A 20630-nucleotide genomic window follows, 5' to 3' on the forward strand; every position below is an offset into this window, starting at 1 on the left:
TTGGGGTGCGGTTTTCGAAAGAACCGTCTCGTAGGGAGTTTCTGATTAGGAGTTGGGATCGAGTCTGAGGAATTTCTCCCCACCCATCAGTGTGAAGCCTCCAGTGTATGTCCCACTTTGAAAAGAGAGAATAAGTAGCGCTGGTATTGAACCAAAACATTTCCACGTGTCCTGATTGACATTCGGCAATGCAAAGAATCGGTCGATTCACTCCTGCCTCTAGTGCAGTAATGCCAGAAGTTCCTCATGGCCGCGCATTTGATCTAGGAGTTTGCACGTCATTGGGCTTGAGAGGGCCTAGGATACAGGAATTTTAGTACATGCCAGCATGCCTAGGGGCTCTGGTGCAGGCCTGTTCCCCACCCCACCCCCCACTTAGAGAATTGTCCCTGGAAAGAGGCCCGGGAGGACAAGGTGGTAGCTCTGAGTGGTAATGGCGGTGTCCAGAGGGCTCTGTGTGCCATGGCTGGTCCCTTCAGCTCTACTCTCTCCATTGCTCATCAGTGCTGTCCCGGTTTTATTGGGCTGCAGGACTCTGACTCTCCTCGGCATTCTACAGCTTCTAACAGTTCCAACCTGAGCAGCCCTCCCAGCCCCGTTTCACCTCACAAGACCAAGAGCCTCTCTTTGGAGAGCACTGACCACGTGAGTTGGGACACATGAACTGCTGCTGCTGCTTCAGTATTCAGACCAGTCATCCAGCGGCTTTTGCTCCCACGGCTCCCATCCCCTCACCCTGTCCTCGCGCTTTTATTACCGTTCCTTCCCCTCGCTCCCCCACCAACCCCTCCCCAAAACCGGTCTGGGGGCCGGCAGCTGGGGGAGGGTGGCGATGGGAGGGAGGGAGGGAGGGAGGGAGGGAAGGTCTGCCTCATCCAGGGTAACTCCAAGGCGCGGTGCCTGCAGGTGGAGCAGCAGCAACAGCAGCCAAGGACAAACTCTGGTCAAGTTACCGCCGTAGTTTCTGTTGGGGTTGGTTTCTTTTCCCGAGGTTATAGCTGCTTTCATTCTTTTCTTTTCCCTGCCGCCCCTCTCCCTTAGAGAAAGTAGTTTAAATAGACCAGATCACTAAGAATGAAAAAGAAAAAAATCAGATGGGTTTTGTTTTCACACGCGTTCCATGATACCGTAATCTAACACAGTAGCCCACCACCTTGGGGTACGTGAAAGAGGCACATAAGCTTCCATTCAGCCACCTCGATTGAATGTTGACCCGATGGTTGTCGGCTGGTGAAAGCAATGCATATTTTACTACAATAGTTTAAATACACAAATGGAGGAGGGTAAATACATATGTATATATTAAAAACGCATCATGTATTCTGTGAAAGATGGTTGCCTATTTAAGAGAGATCCCTTAATTTAAAAGAATGTGTCAGTCCCTTCTGTTTTCATGCTGAATGACGTCAAGGCTAGAAAAGCCTCCAGGTACCCTTTTCCGAAGGGCTACCAAAATAATTTTCCCTTTCCCAGGCCATTAGATGGAAAATTGAACTTCACCTTGGTACCGGGAGTTGTCCAGAGCAGAGCTAAAGCCTTAAACTTCATTTAGATGGTTAGTTTCCCCCTCAGTGGCAAACTACCGGGGAAATGCCATTCGGTGCCATTCTCTCTCCAGGCCTCCAGCCCAGTCCGTCTGGTCTCCATCCTGGAATGGGATTCTCCCGTTTGGTCGGTCGGTCCCCAGAGGGAGAGCCAGTCATTTGTGGATCCGTTAGGCCTCCCTAGGCTCCAGGAGATCACTGTGGCCTGGAGCAGGAAACCAAGCAGGCTTGTTTTCTTTGAGGAGGGGGAACGGTCTTCCATGGCTCCTCTGATTAGTCTTAGAACTCTGTGCGCTCATTACCAAACAACACAAACCCTACGTCGAATAAAAGGGTGGAGTGCGAGCCGGGGGTGCCCAGAAGAGTTTGGCCTAAGTGGTGTTCATACTCAGGGAAGGGGCCAGCCTTGGATTGCCCTTGCTGATCGGGTTCTCCTCTTCCCTGCCCCTTTGGTTGGGGTGGTGCTGCCGCTGATTGCATTTGATACCCTCCTCTTTGAGCCCCAGTATAGAAATCAGGCTGCAGGACAGAAAGAGCCTTGCCAGGGCTTTTTCTGTTGGACAGAGACTCACCGAAAGGTGCAGTTCTGCTTTCAAGGCAAGGAGTCTGGAACCAAGAGAAGGTGTGGTGGGAGTGAAAGAGTTCAAGCAAAACTGAATCCCTATCTTCCAGTCCCTTTACGTGGGACTAAAAGTCCACAGGATTTTCTCCCCTCCCTGGGTCCTCACTAAGCTCACTTCATGAGAGAGAGAGAGAGAGAGAGAGAGGAAGGAAAGGCTTGTTGAATCCACTACATTGTTTCCTCTGGACTTGGTTGTTGCAACGCAAGCCATTAGCTCTTGTTACGCTCAGCCTACCCCATAGCAAATCTTCTGAAGTATCCCTGGGGGGGGAGTGGGAGCAGAGGCTTGAGGGTCACTCTATAGAGGCTTTTGAAGAAGCATAGGCTAGGGAAGTAACAGCAAAAGAAAAACTATGTCTGTGGGTTTAATCAGCCGGGTTCCGTGCGTGTTCCGGTTTAATTGTGGTTTTATTTCGTAAGGCGCACAACTGCTCTTGAGCACCAGTCACTCCAAATTATTTTGCTTTGGGAAAACTATATAAAGTTCTTGCATTTTGAGTGTCATGTGGAAATGCTGTCTGTACAGTTTGGCTTGTCTGAGTATCAAGTTGGTACCTTGTGTCACATCGTTACCATTTTGAGCAAACATTTCTGTTCAGAAACTTGGTAACCCAGTAGACGGGCCAGCCCTGAGCCCGATAACCCAGGTCCATCTCTCAGCACTGACCAGCTGAGCCAAAGCCCGTTCCCGACCCCCGGTCCCGTCCGTTGAACATGGTCCAGCCAGTCCATAGGCTTCCTCTTCCCCTTGCTCCCCACTCATCCCTGGAGCCTTTTCCCATGGACGGTTCATGGGTGGCCCTCAGCAGGGCGGTTTGAATTCTCTCCCTAAATTGTAACCCTGCCACGCAGCCAAAAAAGATATGTCCGCTCAAATGCTAGACTCCATCTGGCCTGAGTACTGTGCTCTCTGCCCACCCTGCATCCAAACATCGAACCAAAGTTCTGGCCCCGCGGGGGTGAAATTCCTTCTGCCTTAGGTAAGCCCACCCTCCCCAAGGGGTCTCAGGTCCATTTTTGGATGGAGGCAGACTGGGCGTTACCGGGCCGAGGCATCCTGCACACGTTTCATTCCGGAAGCGTCGGGCCCTTTCATTCCCAGGTTATTCCGTTGACAGTATTCACACCGGCAGTGTGCCTGGGGGCAAGTCCCCCAAATGACGGGCAGTAGCTTCTCAGCCGGAGCCCAGAGGGACCCCACAAACTGCTCCGAGCAGGGAGGGACCAAGGCGATTCACTCGCTGAGAAGGCGCTCTTGCCTCTGTCACTGTGGCTGATACACTAGCTCTCGGTCTCGGTGAACGGAGCCCAGGTCGCAGAGAACTGATTTTCGATCTTGATGGGAACCGAGGCGAGGGCTTTGCATGTTATCTCCGAGGAAGCAGGCTTGTGTATTTGGGTATTTGGTGCTGTGTGCAACTGCACAATTTATGTATCCATCCAATTTTCTGTCTCCCCTTGAATTCTGCCTGACATGGCCGCAGGCTCTAGGTGCACACAGAAGACGTTCATTTTTTTTTTTCTGAAACCACAAACGTTTTCCATTGACAGATCAAATTTCACTAGGGCCAACTGCATGTCTTTAAATGGTTTTGGAGCATGGTACTTGAGGGGGGTTTAATATGCTGATGGGGTAGACTTCCTGGCTCTCTCACTTCAAAAACGTATCGTATCACCTGACTTCCCCTCACTCCATGGATTTTTAAAACCCTGGGTGGAGTGACAGCGTTGTGCTCTGGTTGACATCCAGCTTTCTGTCTGAGGAAGATCTCTGAGTCCAGCACGACAGGGACGGGAGGTGATGGGAAACCACTACCCGGCTACCGGGTTTAGCCGGGAAACAGTGGGTCGGCAGCAGGCAGGATCCCCCCAGCTCCACCAAACGCAGAGGGGAACTGGGTTCAGTGACCCGGGCAGTCGTCAAGAAACGGTCGGGGCTGTGAGCTGAAGGGTCCCTGCAGCCCCCACCACGAATCTTTTGATTCCAGCCGGGAAAGTGGGGACGGACGCCGGGCCGCCCTGGGGGTGGGCGGCGTTTTCGGGGGCTTGTGGTGAGCAGCGTTTTGTAGATAGCAGCAGCGGCAGCTGCTGTGCAGAGGAGAACCTGGCCCCTCTGTCACTCCCCTTCAGCCCTGAATTAGGCAGAAGGCAGAATCCCCAGTTCAAAACCACTTTGGAAACTCTGCTGATTCACTCAGTCAAGCTCCATGTCCTCGGTGTGTTCTAGTGTGGGGCAGAGAAGATTTTGAGGGTCTCCGGGGGCGGGGGGCTCATGGCTTCCCAGAGAGTGCTTTGGCCAGTGACTCTCTGCCTTCTTCCACATCCCTGGCATTTTGCATGGGGGCTTTTCCCCTGGCTCTTCTCTTCCTTTCCACCCACGTTATCCATCAAAGCCAACTCTCCACCGCACCGGTGTCATTCACGGGGAAGAAGCTTGACCACGCAAAAGACCGATCTCGGTATTTCAGAAAACTAATTTGACCTGCCTTTTTACGCGTGACAGTTTCATATCATTTATTTTTCAAAAAAAAATATTTTTTAGGGTTTTTTTTTTCATTGTAATATTATTGTACAGTTTTGCATGGCCTAGATGTAATCACTTTTCTTTTGTTTTTTTTTTTTAGAGTATAAAAGCTGATGTGTGTGAGTGTGTGTGTGTGGGTGTGTGTGGAGACGGGGGGGGGGAAAGATATTGCTTTGGCCTCTTATCACTCTTTATTTTATTTTGTTTGGTTTTATGCCCTCGATGTTGTAAGGGACTTTGTAAGAGATTCTCGGCTACCAAACGATGATGTTGATTCTTTTGCACAGAAATATTTAAGGTGGGGCAGCCAGAAATGTAATAAATGGCTGTCCACCAATATTTTATGTTGGTAACACACTTAATATTAACCTGACTTTGATGTATTGCAATAAAACAGGGAACTGTTAGAAATTTGAGGGTGTTTTGTCTTTTTTCCCCTTTTTTATTTTGGGGAATGGAGAAGGGAAAAGAACGCTGGTGGGAGCTACTTGGAGCCTTCCGATCCAGCAGCCAGGCACTCCCGGGCTCTCCCGGCCCGCGGCCTGAGGCCAGGGCAGGATTTCACGCGGCTCAGGTTGGGCTCGGCCCATTGCTTTCCTAGATGCCCTGCTGGGATCTGCAAGCGCTTAGTACAGTGCTCTGCACACAGTAAGCGCTCAATAAATACGATTGATGATGAAGCGTCCCCAGTCCTGTATTCTGTGAGCACTTGAAACGGCTCTGTTTTGAAGGGATTCTCTAGGCTGTAAACTCATTGTGGGCAGGGGTCTTGCCTACCAACTCTGTTGTATGGTGCTCTCCCAACTGCTTAGTACACCCCGTAAGTGCTCAATAAATACCATTGATTGATTCATTGAGTGATTCCCCCTGTGAGCGCAGGGGTCAAGGTGGAACACATCTGAGGCACAGCCTCTCCTGGACAAACCCTTGGCTTTGGTTTAGCAGCAGGTAGCATTTGCCAAGCACCCACTCGATGCCTTGCTGCACCGCCCAAGGCCCTTGGGAAGCACCGAATGGCCCGATGGCCCGCTCCCTGCCCACAGGGAGCTCCCTCTCTTAACGGGGGAGGCAGACGTTTCGTGGTGCGGACGGAAAACTACACCAGGTTAGAAAGCGATGGGTCACCTCAGCGGTTTGCAGGGATCTTGAGATGTCGTACAAGTCACTAAGAGTTGTTTCCTCTGTTTTCCAGGCAAAGGGAAGTAAGGCAGAGAGACCCCCGCTTCTAGCACGTTGAGCCAGGAGCCACCTCGGTCTAAAACATAAACTGCGTCTGGCCCCTCCCGTTGTGACGCATCTGCTTTTTCTGAAGACGGTTTGGTTTTTTTTGTAGGTGTTCCCCGCAGTCAAGTGCCCTGGAGCCGGTTCTTACGCTTTGGACTGCTGTGCTGTGGTCCGCTACCTCAGGGGCCAAAGAGGCATTAGACTCTTCTCTCTTAATTTATTTTTTTAATGAGCGAATGCCTTTCTGAATCCTTTCTCCATCCTCTTCTTCAGTCCAGATGGCCAGGATCTCCAGGACCCAAATTAGGCGAGTGATGTAGAGGGAGGACGCCAAAAAGGCCCGATCAGAGCAGCGCAGTCATCCCGCTAACCGTTGCGCCCCTTGTGCTGTGAGTAGAAGCAGCTTGGACCAAGGAAGAGATGATGGGCCCATAGACCTGGGGCCCGCCCACCCGTTTGGTCAGTACTCTGAGCTGCTTCAACCAGATATCCGCCCGTCCGGAAAGGCCGCCGACTTCCTTGTCATGGTTGGTTTATGATCAATTAATTGTATTTACCAAGCGCTTACTGTGTGCCAAGCACTGTACTGAGTGTGAGAGAGCGTACACTAGAACAGTGCTGGGAGATGTGTTCCCTGCCCGCAGTGAGCTTCTAGAGCAGATATTAATATAAATAAGTAAATTATGGGCATGTACATAAGTACTGTGGGACTGAGGGAGGTGTAAATAAAGGGTGCAAATCCAAGTGTGAGGGTGACACAGAAGGGAGTGGAAGAGGAAGGGAGGGCTTAGTCGGGAAAGGCCTCATGTGAGCTGTTCCCCCGCTGACACCGACTCCATCTCTGCCATTCATCCCTCTCTTTGGAAGCATCACTTCATGTGTTTTTGGTGGGTGCGTTGGGGGAAACTGCTCGGGCTACTGGTGGCCATTGGCCTCCCGTCCCACCTCGGGGCCGGCTGCTGCTAACGAAAGGTAGAACACGACTCCAATAACCGGTGCCAGAGGGCCTTGTTCTAACCCCAGTGTCTGATCCCCAGCTAGCGTCGTCATCAGCCGGTCTTGGATCTGCGCGTGGAGTCCTGCCCTGCTATTTCTAGTGTTTTCAAAGCGTTTAAACGAGACCCATTTCAGATTTGGAAGTGAACAGATTTTCGAGTGCAGGAGGGAGGGGTGACCCGCTCTTGCTCCGCACCCTGCTCAGTAAGTACAGATGCAACCCTCCGGCCGAGCCCAGGGCGGAGGAGCTGATTATCCCAGGCCCACGTGAGAGGCCGGGGCGGGGGGGGGGGACGATTGAACTCTTCTCTCTTCAGGTATTACACTGAAGTGTAACAGGGCTCCCCTTGCTCAGCCTTTCCTCTGCCCACCCCCACTTTACGGAAGGAGTAGGACACTGGCACCAAGACCACACAGCCCATCTCACTAGTACTTTTTTTATTGAAATGAGTAAGTCATACAGTCGCGGGCATTGGTACAAAAACTAACAAACAGTCGCTGTTTCGATCTGTGCACCTGGCTACCCTGGGGCAGCGTCTCAGCCTGGGCCCCTCATTTCTGCAGAGGACTGAATGCTTGTGCCAATTCACTCCCCTTCTCTTTCCCCGCCAGGGTGGAGGCCCAGGGGCCGTAGAAGCTTCAGATTGAGGTCTCTGTGCCTCTGTACCTGGCAGATCCACCTCCTCTTCTCTCGCCACGGTGGAAAAATCCCTTGGTAGCCATACATTCACTTGTCAAAATGGCGAGAGGCCCCAGCTAGCCTAGAGGCCTGGGGGTTTATTACCGGAGACTCTTGTTGGCACTGTTCAGTTCAGAGTTTTTCCCTCCCCCATTACTAACCGGGGGTGGGGGGGGGCGGGGGGGGGGGGGGGAAGCAGACACAAAATCTCATTGTCTATTCATACCTACCTTACTTAGCACTACAGTATGGTCAGTAAAATGCAAGAAGCTTTCTCTGCCTGCACCTATTTTATTCTCTCCCCTCTCAAAGGTGCGCTTTTGTTGGGTTGACTCTGCAACACTCACATGAGGGAAATTACCCCTCTTCCACTTTAGAAGTAGAACCAACCCACCAGAGAGAGAGGGACCTCCCCCCCGCCCCACCTCCTGCCAAGGAATCCGAAAGTCACCAGGAATGGAGCGGGTTTGGCCGGGCTGGCTGAGGTTCGGTGTCGGGGGTCGATCCCCAACCTCACCCTCCTCGCCCTCCTTAGCCCTGGGGCAAACGGGCTGGAGGCGAAGCTGTGCAGGGACAACCCCAGGGCCTTGCCCTTCCCCTGCTCACCTTCTCCAAGGCCGGATTTTTCCCCCGAAAGCCGCCGTCCACACGAAAACCCTCTTTAATGGGTAAGTAGGAGATTAGGGGCACTGCCGGCTCCAGTGTCATCTATCACTTCTCTTTTCCCTGTGAAAACATTTGGCTGCTAGGACGGAGGCTGCGGCCTCTCGAGGCATTCTGGGATTGGGGAGCCAGGGGTAGGGGTTTTGCTCATCGCTGGGTGAAGCAGCTGGGCCGGAGGGCAAGACAGTCTCTCGCGGCGGCGGCTACTGCTTGGCGGCCTTCCTTTTGCAGTAGTTGCTGTAGGTCTCCTCGAACATGGCCTTGCAGGGGAACCGGGCTTTCAGCTTGGAGCAAATGAGAAAGGAGCCGCCCATCTTGCGATGCAGCGAGTAGGTCTCCTCGGGCGGGGGCACGAGCCGGTGCTTCAGCATGATGGGGATCAGGCTGTGGATCTTCTCCGTCGTGCTCTGGGTGCCGAAGTCAAACGGTACGTCCGAGGCGAAGGCCTCTCCCAGGATGAGGATGGCATCCAGGTGGGCATCCTCCATGGCCTTGGAGCACAGGGAGAGGGACTGATGGGGAGGGGCCGGGCTTGGCGGGGGGAGCCGGAGAAGGATTTTTGACCCAGATGGGGGCGGGGGGGGGGGGGGGTCCGCCTTGTTGGCTAGATGGGCCCGGGCACCTGGGCCCATCTTAGTGAATTTCTCCTTTTTCCTCCCCCTCCCATCTCAGGACGGCCAAGCTGCTGGGGGACTCGGGCCAGGACCTTTTCTCTCTCCACGGGGTGGGCTGCAACAAGAGCAGGGGAGCCAGTGCTGACCTCCTCCCAATCGGGGAATCCCAGAGCTGGGGCGCCCCAGGTTTTCTCCAGCAAACCTCAGCTTTGGAGAGCAGAGTAGAGCGGAGGGTGCAGAAGCCCGGCCACACGTGGGCCTGGCCTGACTTACCTTGACTTCGTAACCCGTGAGAAATTTCATCTCTATGGATTTTTTCAACACCATGTCTCGGTCCATGTCAGCTGCCGCCCTGATAATCTAGGAGAATCCGCCCCCCGAAAGAGAGGGTCAAATGGCTAGCATGGGCTTTTAGCAGGGGTGGCTCCGTGCGTGAGTCTGGGGGTTCTGCTCAGGACGGCTGTGGGGCTGCAGTCGGCAGGAGGGGGAGAGGAAAGAGGAGCAGCACCCATCCCCCCCACCCACTTCGCTCCCAAAATCTGGAAGCCCATAGGCACAGCCACAAGGAGCCAGGCACCTAGCCCCCAGGTTCCCAAACCCGGGCCTTGCCCGGCCCAACTTCGTGGCCCCAAACCCCTCCCCGCCTGACTGAACAGAGACCCGGCCCAGGAACGCCCGAGCCCTTACCTGGATGTAGAGGTCAGTGAATGACTCGTCGTACTCCCGGGTGGCTCCGAAGTCCAGCAGGGCCACCTGGGGGAAGCAGCAGAAGGGGTCTCAAAGGGAAAATTTGCAAGGCGGGACGAGAATGGAGGTGGCTGGGAGCCCCCAGCCTCTCTCTGTTGGCCCTCGGTCTCCCTTCCCCGCTTCCGGGTAGAGGAAAGGCCTGAGTCCATTTCTCCTGGCCTGCTTCCCTTCTCCCACCCCTGCCAAGCCAAGGCCCCAGTAGGCAGCCAGAGCCTGGGAGACCACCAAGCGTGAGCCTGCGGATGCAGTGGGGGTGGGGGCGCTGGGCTGATTCTCACCTTGTGCTGCTGGGGGTCGTAGAAGAAATTGGACCAGTTGGGATCGGTCTGCATGAAGCGGAACTCGAAGAGCTCCCGCAGGCACAGGATCAGAATATTGGAGCAGATCTGCAGGGGCCAACAGGAGGGCGGGCAGGGTGGAGGCGAGCTGCACCCGCCCAGCGGGAGACTCGCAGCGTGGGAGCCCTGCCCGTTACGACCTCCATCCTCTGCTAAGCTACACAGGTCAGAGGAAGGCAATAGGAGCTGGGCCCCGGGGTGTGACGCAGAGAACTACATTGCACTTCAGGAAAGCCCAAGTGCTTCCCAGAAGGCTCAGCCCCCGGGGGGGGGGGGGGGAGTCGGCAAATCCTGATGAGGCCACCACTGAATGCTAACAAGAGAGTGCTGTGCAGAGCAAGGAGGGTACAGAAGCTTCTCTGGTCTCTCCTTCCCTCCCCCGCCCCACTGTGAACCAGCCTTAATGGGGCAGGAGTGTGGGGCCTCACTACAAAGGGAGGTTTCTTCAGGCCCCTGCAGGGCCACACCAAGCGTGGTGGCTGGGCCCGAGAGAGACGCCAACCCTGGCCTGCTTCCACCACCGCCCCCGCAATCCAGGCTGGGCTAATCCAGGGCCCCAGGGAAGAAGTACCTCGTTGCGGATCTCCTGGCTCAATTCTTCTGCTTGGTCCAGGGGAAAGCCAGACACCAGCTCAGTGGTGAGGACATGGGGACTGCACAGCTCATCCACGATCTCCGGCACGCAGAAGAAGGGATGATCCTTGAGCAGCTCCCTGCCACGCGGGCCGTCAGGGGAGGGGGTGGGGCTCAGCCAGAGACCACAGAGCCAGAGCCCCCCAAACCATCCCGCACCCGACCCCTACCCTGGGAGCCGACATCCCAGCAGCTGGAGAGGGGAGGGCAGGGAGGCCAGAAAAGAGGTTTTTCCTCAGAGGCTCTGGGGAGGGGCTGCAGGAAGGGAGCAGTTGTGGGACATAGGGAAGGGCGAGGAGGGGAGACCCACTTGAATTTCTTGGCGCAGGCGGCTTCTCGCTTGTAGTCGCACTCCAAGGCCAGCTCCCGCCTCAACACTTCGATCAGGTGCTCGGGGAACAGCCCTGGCCCGGCCCAAAGAGGCCCATGTTCAGAATCAGAAGCAGCCACCCCCGCCTGACCCCCGGGGCCCCCTGGAACCAGTCACCGCTGCCCTTGGCACCGTACACCCAAAGCAGCCTTGAGCCCGCTTCAGCAGCCAAAAGGGAGCCCAGAGGGCAGGAGGGATAGGGAACAGCCCCTCCTCTTACCTTCTGGCAGCATGTTGCTCATGTTCAGAACTGTCATCAGGTTGTTGACGTCGCTGTTGATGCTCTGGGCCACGCCAGGGTACTGTAGGGGAGCCAGTGTTGTTACCCCATCTCTGCCGTCCCATGGTCCCATTCTCTAAGATTGCACTTCAAGTGTCCCCACCGTCCCCCTTTCTCCCTCATGGCCAACAGTTAGGTCCCCTTGCCCTTCCGCTTCCCCCTGCCTTAGCACACCTTTACAGCCAGTCCGATGGGCCTGAGATGATGATGATTATTATGGTATTTGTTAAGTGCTTACTAAGGGCCAAGCACTGTACTAAGTGCTGGGTGGCTATAAGCAAATTGGGTTGGACGCAGTCCCTTGCCCCGCAAGGGGCTCACAGTTTCAATCCCCATTTCACAGATGAGGTAACTAAGGCAGAGAAGTGAAGTGACTTGCCCAAGGTCACAGAGCAGGCCACAGCAGAGATGGCTGGGAATTTGGACCAGAACACATCTGGGGTTCTGAGCCTGTGTTCCCCGCCCCCGGGCCCCAACCTGGCCTCAGAGCACTGGGAAACATCCACTCCTAATACCAACCCTCCCAGGAGAGGGCCTGGATCCCCCTGAACATTATACTGTCTTTATTCCTCAGATTCCCCTAGCCTTCCCACTACGGCCGACAATGAATCAGACACTCATAATTACTGTATACCTACTCTGTGCAGCGCACAATACTAAACACCTGGTTGGGATGGTTCACTAGGGGAAAGACACAACCCCTGGCTCAGTCTCCCGGTGGGGAACAGTTAACTTTGGCCTAAACCCTACTAGACAATGGGTCTCCCTCAGTTCCGCGCAATGCCTTCTGAGAGAAGGTGGGCTAGCTCAGCTGGTGAGGGAGCTCCACCTGTTTCAAAACAACCTGACTTATTACAGACCCCCACGCCCATCTCATGAGGACCCACCTGGATCTTCATGGCCACCTCCCTCCCATCTTTCATCCGGGCCAGGTGGACCTGCCCAATGGAGGCCGCAGCAAAGGGTCGCTCCTCAAAATACTCCAACTTGTCCCTCCAGTTGGGGCCGAGGTCACTGTTCAGCGTTTTCTGGGCACGGGGGGAGGAAAGGGGAGGAAGCAAGAGCCGACCGTCAGGTCCTGTGAGCTGTGGCCCCCGCCACCACCCACCACCCCAACCCCCCTGGCCTCAATGGGAAGCACTGTGCTCACACAGCCCCCACAAAGGGGGACTGGGGCAGTGGAAGCACCTTTCTCCCACCCAGCTGCGGGGCCCCCCTGGGAACCCCCAGCCCCAAGCAGGTCACAGGCAGCCAGCCGCTCACCCTCCCCCCACCTCACCGTCATCTGCTTCAGGGGCATGAAGTCTGCGCTCTGTCGCACACGCTCAAAGATTTTTTGCAGATGAGGGTTGATGAAGGCATCATCTGGAAGAGAGGGAGGGTTCAGCAAGCACTGGGCCCGTGGCCCCTCTCCCCGGCACTCACAATGTGATGAGCTTTAATTTCCTCTGCCCTGACGGAAGCCTGCCCTCCCCCAACTCCGGCCCATCAGCAAGGTCCTCTTGCCTTTCCATCGTTAAGTACTTACTATGTGCCGAGCACTATACTAAGCAGTGGGGCAGACATAAAATAAACAGGTAGGACACAGTCCCTGTCCCGGGCCCATATGGGGCTCCCAATCTAAGAAAAAAGGAGTCTTTCCACTATAACCCAGTCCACAAGTTGGCACAAGTAGAATTGGCATGGGAAGAGACAGCTGTGCACATGCTGCTATGCTTCCCAACCTCACTGCAGTGTCCTACGCAGGACTTTGTGCTATTGCAACTTTTCTGTATTTATTGCAGATTGATAACAAGGAGAGGCCAGGGGGGAAAACTGCCTGCTCATGATGGACATTGCAACAATGTAGGAATTGGCCTCAAAAAGTGTCAAGCGTGGTAGTACCTTTACCCAATAACTTCCACCGAACCAAGTCGCTAGACCACGGTTTTTCCCTAGCCCAAGTGCTTCGGGGACACAAAGAGCACTCCCCCACCGCCACTCCGTGCCCTCCCCCATTATGGGAGGTTCCGGTCTTGAATGGTTGATGACTTGCAGCCCCGCAGAGGGAGTCGGGGGAACCCGGCTGTGGGCTCTGGGGGTACCGTAACCACTGTGGGCCCTGGGGGCTGGCCGGGACAAGATAGATGGATAATAATAATTAGTAATAATTACGGTATTTGTTAAGTGCTTACTATGTGCCAAGCACCGTTCTATGCGCTGGCGTAAATAAAAGGTAATCAGATTGTCCCACGTAGGGCCCACAGTCTTAATCCCCATTTTACAGATGAGGTAAGAGCAACAGAAACGTTAAGTGACTTGCCCAAGATCACAGAGCAGCAAGTGGCGGAGCCGAGATTAGAATTCCACGTCCTCTGACTTCCAAGCCGGTACTCTTGCCACTAAGCTGTGGCCCCACTTTCCTTTTCATGCTCAATGTTTACACACAAATAATGTGTGTGTGTGTGTGTGTGTGTGTGTGTGTTTTTAATGCCCAGAGCTCCAGCCAGCAAGTCACTTCACTTCTCTGTGCCGCAGTGAAGGCATTAAGTCTGTGAGCCCCATCACTGTCCCGTGACACAGCGGGACATGGACTGTGTCCAACCTGATTAGCTTAGCACAGTGCCTGGGACACAGTAAGCACTTAAATACCGTAAACATACACACACACACCCCACATAAACACATCCACATCCACAGTCCCACACAGAGCCACAGACCCACACAGAGCCACCACTCCCCCCACCACACCCTGCCCCGCTCACCTTGGATACTCAGCATCTGGCCCAGCTTGAGGGCGGCCCCGCGCACCTTGCACAAGGTGCTAACGATCCGCTCCGCATTGGCCTCCGAAAGGAAGGGGCTGGAGTCCAAGACGGCCTTCTTCCCTGCAGCCCCAGAACAAAGGCCCTGTCAGCATCCGGGCGGCGGTCCCGGGATCACTGTCCCCCACCCCACTGCCCTCATTTGGTCCCCTGGGACCAAAAGCCTGGTCCCAGGGGAGCTGGAGCCATCATGATGGCCACCTAGATGGGGTTCACCTGGAAAGATGTCACAGAAAAGATGGGTTTTCAGGAGCGTTTTGAAAGCGGGGCGGTATGACTTGCCTGGCAAGGAGACACCTGGAGGCACCCAGAAAAACCAGCCTCAGCCTTATGCCCTTCCAACTGGCATTAGAGGATTTACCCAAAACAGATTTGCAACAGAGTGGTGTGTTATCACAACCCAGACACCGTCCCTGCTGGTCTGCAGCCAAGTCACCTGCCCCCCACTCCCACAGCAGTCCAGGGAGGGGACTGGTGCTCACCTTCAGAAAACCTCAGTCACTACTAACAAATGTGATCCCAACCCCCACTTCTCTTCTTCCGTAATCAACGGCAACACAGGAAACAAATGCTCCCTGCTGGGAGCCAGGAGCCGGCATAAGGGCAGCTCCCCGACTGGACTGTTTAACTCATCAGGAATGAGGCCGGTACTCTCTCCCCCCAACCCCATCACCACCACCCCCGGCTCTGATCACAGCAAACACAAGGGACCGAATGAAAGCCCAGAGGAGCCGTGGGTGTCCTGAGCATAGGCTCCTTCTGGAGGAGGCGGAGGGACAGAGGGAAGGAAGGGAAGAAAGTGCAACTAACTGATGAAAGGAAACAGCTAAGGGGCCTGACAGGTTTGTCCTTGCAATGGCCTCGGGTCCCCCTACAGGGTGGGCAGCCAGCGTCGCCATGGAAGGCATTTCACAGTGCACCACTTCCCTGCTGTGTGGCCTTGGGTAAATCACTTAATTTCTCTGTGCCTCATCTGTAACTTGGTTTAGTGAAAAGAGCACAGGCTTGGGAGTCAGATGTGGGTTCTAATCCCCACTCTGCCACTTGTCTGCTGTATGACCTCGGGCAAGTCACTTAACTTCTCTGTGCCTCAGTTATTTCATCCGTAAAATGGGGATTAAAAGTGTGAGCTCCACGTGGGTCAACCTGATTACCTGTACCTACCCCAGTGCTTAGAACAGTTCTTGGCACATAGCACTTAATACTATAATTATTATTATTTTTATTATACCTGTCCTCCCTCAGACTGTGACCCCCTCGTGGGACAGGGACTGTAGCCAATATGATTACCTAGTGTCACCTACCACAGCATTCAGTACAGTGCTTCCCACAAAATTATCATCATTAGGAGGCCAGGAACAAAGGGTCCTCCCCAGTCCCACCCGGGGCCCTTAGGCAACCCCTCGCCCGGTTCCCACTGGTCCCCGGGTGGATGGCCCAGCCTCCCTCCTCTCTGAAGAGGGTCAGACCTCAACCGAGGAACACCCGTCTCTAGTTCGCAAAACATCCGGCTCAACTTTCCCCTGGCTGGCTACTAGCCCAAGCCTCCCACCCCTCAGGGCTGGCTCAGGCAGAGGACCCTCCTCCCCCTGGCCCAGAAGGGCTGGCTTGGGCAGAGGTCCCTCCTCTCCCCCGGGCCCCTCACTCCCCCGAGCCTGGAGCGGCTAGCTCAGGCAGAAGACCCTCTTCCCCTCACCTCCGCCCAGAGGGGCTGGCTCGGGCAAAGGTTCCTTGTCCCCCCCTCCACCTCCCAAGGGGGCTGGCACAGGCAGAAAACCTCCTCCCTTCTCCCCCACCCAGAGGGGCTGGCTCGGGCAGAGGTTCCCCCACCCCCTCCACTCGCTCTAAACTCCAGCTGGAACACAGGGTCGTCAGAAACCAAAGGCCACAGTGTCCAACCATGCAGGGGTGAAATCCCTCGGCTCCTCTTAGAGTCCTGGACCCTTAATGGCAATAGTGATCTGGGTATTTGTTAAGTGTTTACTATGTACCAAGCACTCAACTGAATCTGGAGGAGATACAAGATAATTAGATTGGACACAGACTGTGAGCTCCATGTGGGACAGGGACTAAGGAAGAGGAAGAACAGGTACTGAATTCATATTTTACCCATCTTACCCATCTTCTATCCTACTTATTTTATTTTGTTGGTATGTTTGGTTCTGTTCTCTGTCTCCCCCTTTTAGACTGTGAGCCCACTGTTGGGTAGGGACTGTCTCTATGTGATGCCAATTTGTACTTCCCAAGCGCTTAGTACAGTGCTCTGCACATAGTAAGCGCTCAATAAATACGATTGATTGATTGATTGATTGATCTTACCTCCTTCCCTTCCCAACAACACCTGTATATATGTGTATATGTTTGTACATATTTATTACTCTATTTATTTTACTTGTACATATCTATTCTATTTATTTTACTTTGTTAGTATGTTTGGTTTTGTTCTCTGTCTCCCCCTTTTAGACTGTGAGCCCACTGTTGGGTAGGGACGGTCTCTATATGTTGCCAATTTGTACTTCCCAAGCGCTTAGTACAGTGCTCGGCACACAGTAAGCGCTCAATAAATATGATTGATGATGATTTTACAGATGAGGAAACCAAGGCACAGAGACCATGTGACTTCCCAAGGATCACCTGGCAGGCAAGTGGTGAGCAGGTATTAGAACCTGGGCCTTTCCACTCTCTCTGACTCCACGAATAGCCCCGGGGCCTCAGCGGGGGAAGGGGAGGGGGCTTCAGGCACACACCAGCCTGGCTTTCAAAGGGACCCAACACCCCACCAGCCCTGTCCCGCTCCCCCCAACCCACCCTCACTCCCAGAGGAGCTCCTGGAGCCAACACTGAATAGCTGGGCTAGATGCTGCTCTGTTGTCTAGCCCTACTCTGGGCTAGACACTGCTCCGAGTCACCAGTTCTACCTCCTCAGTGACATGCCCTCCTCCCTGCTTACTCTCTGCCTCTAAGCTACTCCAGGCTGCTCTAGCTCGCCCAGGGCTACCACGGCCAACCCACAGACACAGGCAGGGCAGCATGGCCACTGGAGGTTAGCCGACACTCCTTCACCCACACCCAAATCTCCACCTGGGCGTGACCATATATATATATACACATATATATATATATATATATATATACACACATATATATATATATATATATACACACACATATATGTATATATGTTTGTACATATTCATTACTCTATTTTACTTGTACATATCTATTCTATTTTGTTAGCATGTTTGGTTTTGACAGAGCTGAGGAGGGGCTGTGTTTGTACGTATTTATTACTCTATCTTATTTGTAGATGTTTATTCTATTTATTTTGTTAATATGTTTTGTTTTGGTCTCTGTCTCCCCCTTTTAGACTGCGAGCCCACTGCTGGGTAGGGACGGTCTCTATATGCTACCAACTTGTACTTCCCAAGCGCTTAGTACAGTGCTCTGCACACAGTAAGCGCTCAATAAATACGATTGATGATGATGATGATGACCAGGGCCCTGCTTCTCTGGGGCCGCTGCCCCATCGGTGGCCCAGGGCCGTGCAGCCCACCCCACAAAAGCAAGGCAGGGGCCACAGGGGCTGCGGGGGAAGGAGAACTCCCAACCGGCCATCTTGCTCCCCCTGGATCTGAGCGAGTAGCTCACCAATGTTTAGGAATCAGAGATGCCAATGATCCCAGCTTACCCTGGCCCTCAGCCTCACGGGACGGTGGACCGGCGGGCAGCCGGCCCGCGGCCGTCGCGGCTGAGGCCCGAGCCGGATGGACCACTGGTCTAGCCCTGCCGACAGCCTCCCGCCGCCTCCCACGGACAGGGCCCAGGAGAGAGCCCTCCCGGGACTCGGGAGCCTGACCTGCAGGTCAGACAGCGGCTCCCCGACCAACGCAGGGGTGGGTGGGTGGGAGGGACAGCCAGACAAGCAAGGAGCGGCGTTGGGGCGGCACAGCCAGATGAGCAAGGAGGTTGAGGGGGCAGGGGCAGAAGAGAGGTTACTTTCACATGCCTGGAAAAACAAAATAATTTCTACACGCGTCTCTCAGGGCTCGCACTATAAATATCCGGGCCAAATACCCCCTCCCTCTGCGTAGCCCCACTCTGGACTCTCCAGGGTACCTGAAGGTCACCGGGACGGAGGGGGCGACTATTTTTATCCCTAATCGCTCTGAGAGGAGGCGGTGAGAATGGAGGCAGGGTCTTCTGCCCCAGGGGGACCCTCCACCGTCTCCTGGGCCAGCCTCAGCCAGAAGGGTCTGAGGGAAAACTCAGATTGGGGTTAGGTGGTTGGCAGCCGCAGGGCAGGGAGAGAACAAGGAGAAACAGGAGGGGGGAGGGGAGAAGAAAGAGGAAGCGGGGGAAGGAGGAGGAAGAAGAGTCACTGGGGAGGAAGGGGAGGGGACAAAAGGAATCCACCCCACCAGCACCCTGCCCTGGCCAGGGCCCAGCAGACCCCTGATGAGGTGATGGCGACAGGCCTGCTGCCCTGTCCGTGGAAAGACTGTGTTTAATTCTCCGGTCCCTCCCCTCCCCCGGAGAAAGCTGGAGATTGGCTGCTCACACTAACTCACCTTTAGAGTCATCGGATCGGAGACTCTTCTTGGCGACTTCGGCCAGCGCCCCAAACCCCAAACCGACAGCCAGACCTTGGACGAGAACAGACAGGAAGCCTTGAGCTGCGACCTCTGAACCCAAGGGCCCTGTGGTCAGGTGTGGGAGCCCCGAGGGCTGCAGCCTCTAAAGGCCCCCCCAAAAGGGACGGCATGGACTCACTCCTCCTCACTGTAGTGTGCAACACCACCCGTGTTCAGAAACAGAACAGCAAATGGTGGGATACTTGGGTTCACAAGGGTGGGGATTGGGATCGGGAGCGTCAGAGGTTGGGTCTCAAGTTGCATCTTTGCCTTCTAATCATTTTGGGGCGCAAGGTCATTACAATACAGAGATCCCACTGCCTAGAAATGGCATGAGACAAAAATGTAGTTCATCTGCTTGGACAAACAACAGTAGTAATAGTGTTTATTTAGCACTCACTGTGGGCAGAGTACTGAACTGAGTGCTGGGAGAGAATCCACAGGTGGGAACTAGACAAAGTCCCCATCCCTCCAGGGGCTCACCGCTGAATTGGCAAGGCCGGCGCTGAGGAGGGCCAGCAGTGCCAGCTCTCGCCCTCGGCCACAGCCCACCTCAGCCAGGCAGGCAAGGAGACTAGCTGACAGGGCTCCTTGGGAAGAGCCACCGCCTCCAGCTCTAACAGGGCCTGACTTCTGTGACGGTTGTGGGGTGACACTGAGTGCAGGGCTGTGGCAAAGGGTGGACAAGAAGGGGGTGACCACCCATCCCACTCGGTGTTCAAAACCACAAGGCAACAATGGCGGAGGAACCTCACCCAGCAGCTGCTCTGGGTCCCAGCGTCAGGCCCGTGGCTGGAGGAAGGACCCCTGGCCCCACTGCCCCCATCCCTGCAGGTGAAGGGGGGAGAGACCTGTTGGTTGCCATGACCCCGGACACTGGCATCATGGCCGGACATGGGAGAGACTGGACAAGTCCAAAATTGCTCTGAAGAAATGACTAGTGGATCTCGAGAAAAGTATGACAAGTTCAGAGGTTGCCGATCTACTGCAGGAGGTGGAGCAACTTCCCATCTCACCCCCGAGACAGAGAGATACTCCGGTAAGGACCTTCTTCCCTAATCTAGGGCCTAGGGCCTCTCCCCCGGCCCATCAGCGCTCCGGCCGGCCAGCAGTCCCTGGGGCCGGGGCAGCCTCCGGTGGCTGGAGCTGACGGAAGCCCACAACCGGAGGCGGTTTTGAAGGCTCAAAGTTACACACTGCCCGGAAGGTGCCACCCTCTCCCCTCCCCCATCCCTTGTCTTATCAAAAGCAATCACTACACAGATGTTAGCCTTCAAACCCCATGCCTGATGCCCACTTCTCTCTGTACTCAGACTGTGATTCTTGTAATTGGCTGCAAGACCCCTTCCCATCCACGGCAGCACGGGCCGAGCAAGGGCGAGCCCCCTCCTTCCCTTCCCCAGGCCAGGCCGAGGGCAGGGCTGGGCCGGGTGGCTTTGCGTGTCTCGGTGGACCCTGGAGTCTGTCCACCCAGGGGCAGGGAGAGGCTGTATTCCCCCGTTCCCAGGGTGGGGATGTGGAGACAGAGGCATCCGCTCCACTCATATGGTGCCCTGGGCCGAGAAGGGGGAAGGCAGCATGACCCTACTCAACCCTCCGTGACAGGGAGGAGGCTGCTAGAACTGCTTCTGGCTCGGCCATCGCCCCGCCAAGGCGGCGGTAGGCCGGGCCGTGGCAGACACAGGCCCACTTCTCTGCCTGACCGAGCCCCTCCGGTGGCCACCGTGGACCAGATCTGGGCCCCACTGGGACACAGTGGGCACAGGCTCCTGCTCCAGTGCTGGGCCGATGTCCAGAAAGACCCTTCCCGACCTCCACCGGATGCAAAAAACAGGCTGGAAAAGGGATCCATGCTGAGCTCGTGGGGACAGACCACCCCTGACCACCTCCTCCATCCCATGTGATCCCCACCCCAGCCAGGCTCGCTTCAGAGTCTGGCCTGCCCACCAGCATGCCATCGC

General features: G+C 55.1%; 2 protein-coding genes across 6 annotated transcripts in view; one reads left to right on the forward strand and one right to left on the reverse strand.

Annotated features, from left to right (window-relative positions):
- CDC42BPA (CDC42 binding protein kinase alpha) overlaps positions 1 to 828 on the forward strand; it is a 212196-nt gene extending 211368 nt beyond the window's left edge. For 3 of the 5 annotated variants that reach the window (XM_038760799.1, XM_038760801.1, XM_038760802.1), the window contains one exon: positions 505 to 828. In XM_038760799.1, the coding sequence (XP_038616727.1) occupies positions 505 to 663 (159 nt within the window). In that variant the 3' untranslated portion in view covers positions 664 to 828. The remainder of the gene's footprint in view (positions 1 to 504) is intronic. The other 2 variants (XM_038760800.1, XM_038760803.1) reach the window with 1 other exon arrangement.
- Positions 829 to 7772: 6944 nt separating this feature from the next.
- COQ8A (coenzyme Q8A) overlaps positions 7773 to 20630 on the reverse strand; it is a 35009-nt gene continuing 22151 nt past the window's right edge. The window contains exons 5-15 of the mRNA XM_038761119.1: positions 18607 to 18681; positions 13979 to 14101; positions 12514 to 12599; positions 12122 to 12262; positions 11175 to 11256; positions 10895 to 10988; positions 10523 to 10664; positions 9892 to 9999; positions 9554 to 9619; positions 9140 to 9226; positions 7773 to 8743 (exon numbers count right to left, since the gene is read on the reverse strand). Of these exons, the coding sequence (XP_038617047.1) occupies positions 8456 to 8743; positions 9140 to 9226; positions 9554 to 9619; positions 9892 to 9999; positions 10523 to 10664; positions 10895 to 10988; positions 11175 to 11256; positions 12122 to 12262; positions 12514 to 12599; positions 13979 to 14101; positions 18607 to 18681 (1292 nt within the window). The 3' untranslated portion in view covers positions 7773 to 8455. The remainder of the gene's footprint in view (positions 8744 to 9139; positions 9227 to 9553; positions 9620 to 9891; positions 10000 to 10522; positions 10665 to 10894; positions 10989 to 11174; positions 11257 to 12121; positions 12263 to 12513; positions 12600 to 13978; positions 14102 to 18606; positions 18682 to 20630) is intronic.

Source organism: Tachyglossus aculeatus, chromosome 19 (assembly GCF_015852505.1).
Source record: "Tachyglossus aculeatus isolate mTacAcu1 chromosome 19, mTacAcu1.pri, whole genome shotgun sequence".
NCBI lineage: Eukaryota > Metazoa > Chordata > Mammalia > Monotremata > Tachyglossidae > Tachyglossus > Tachyglossus aculeatus.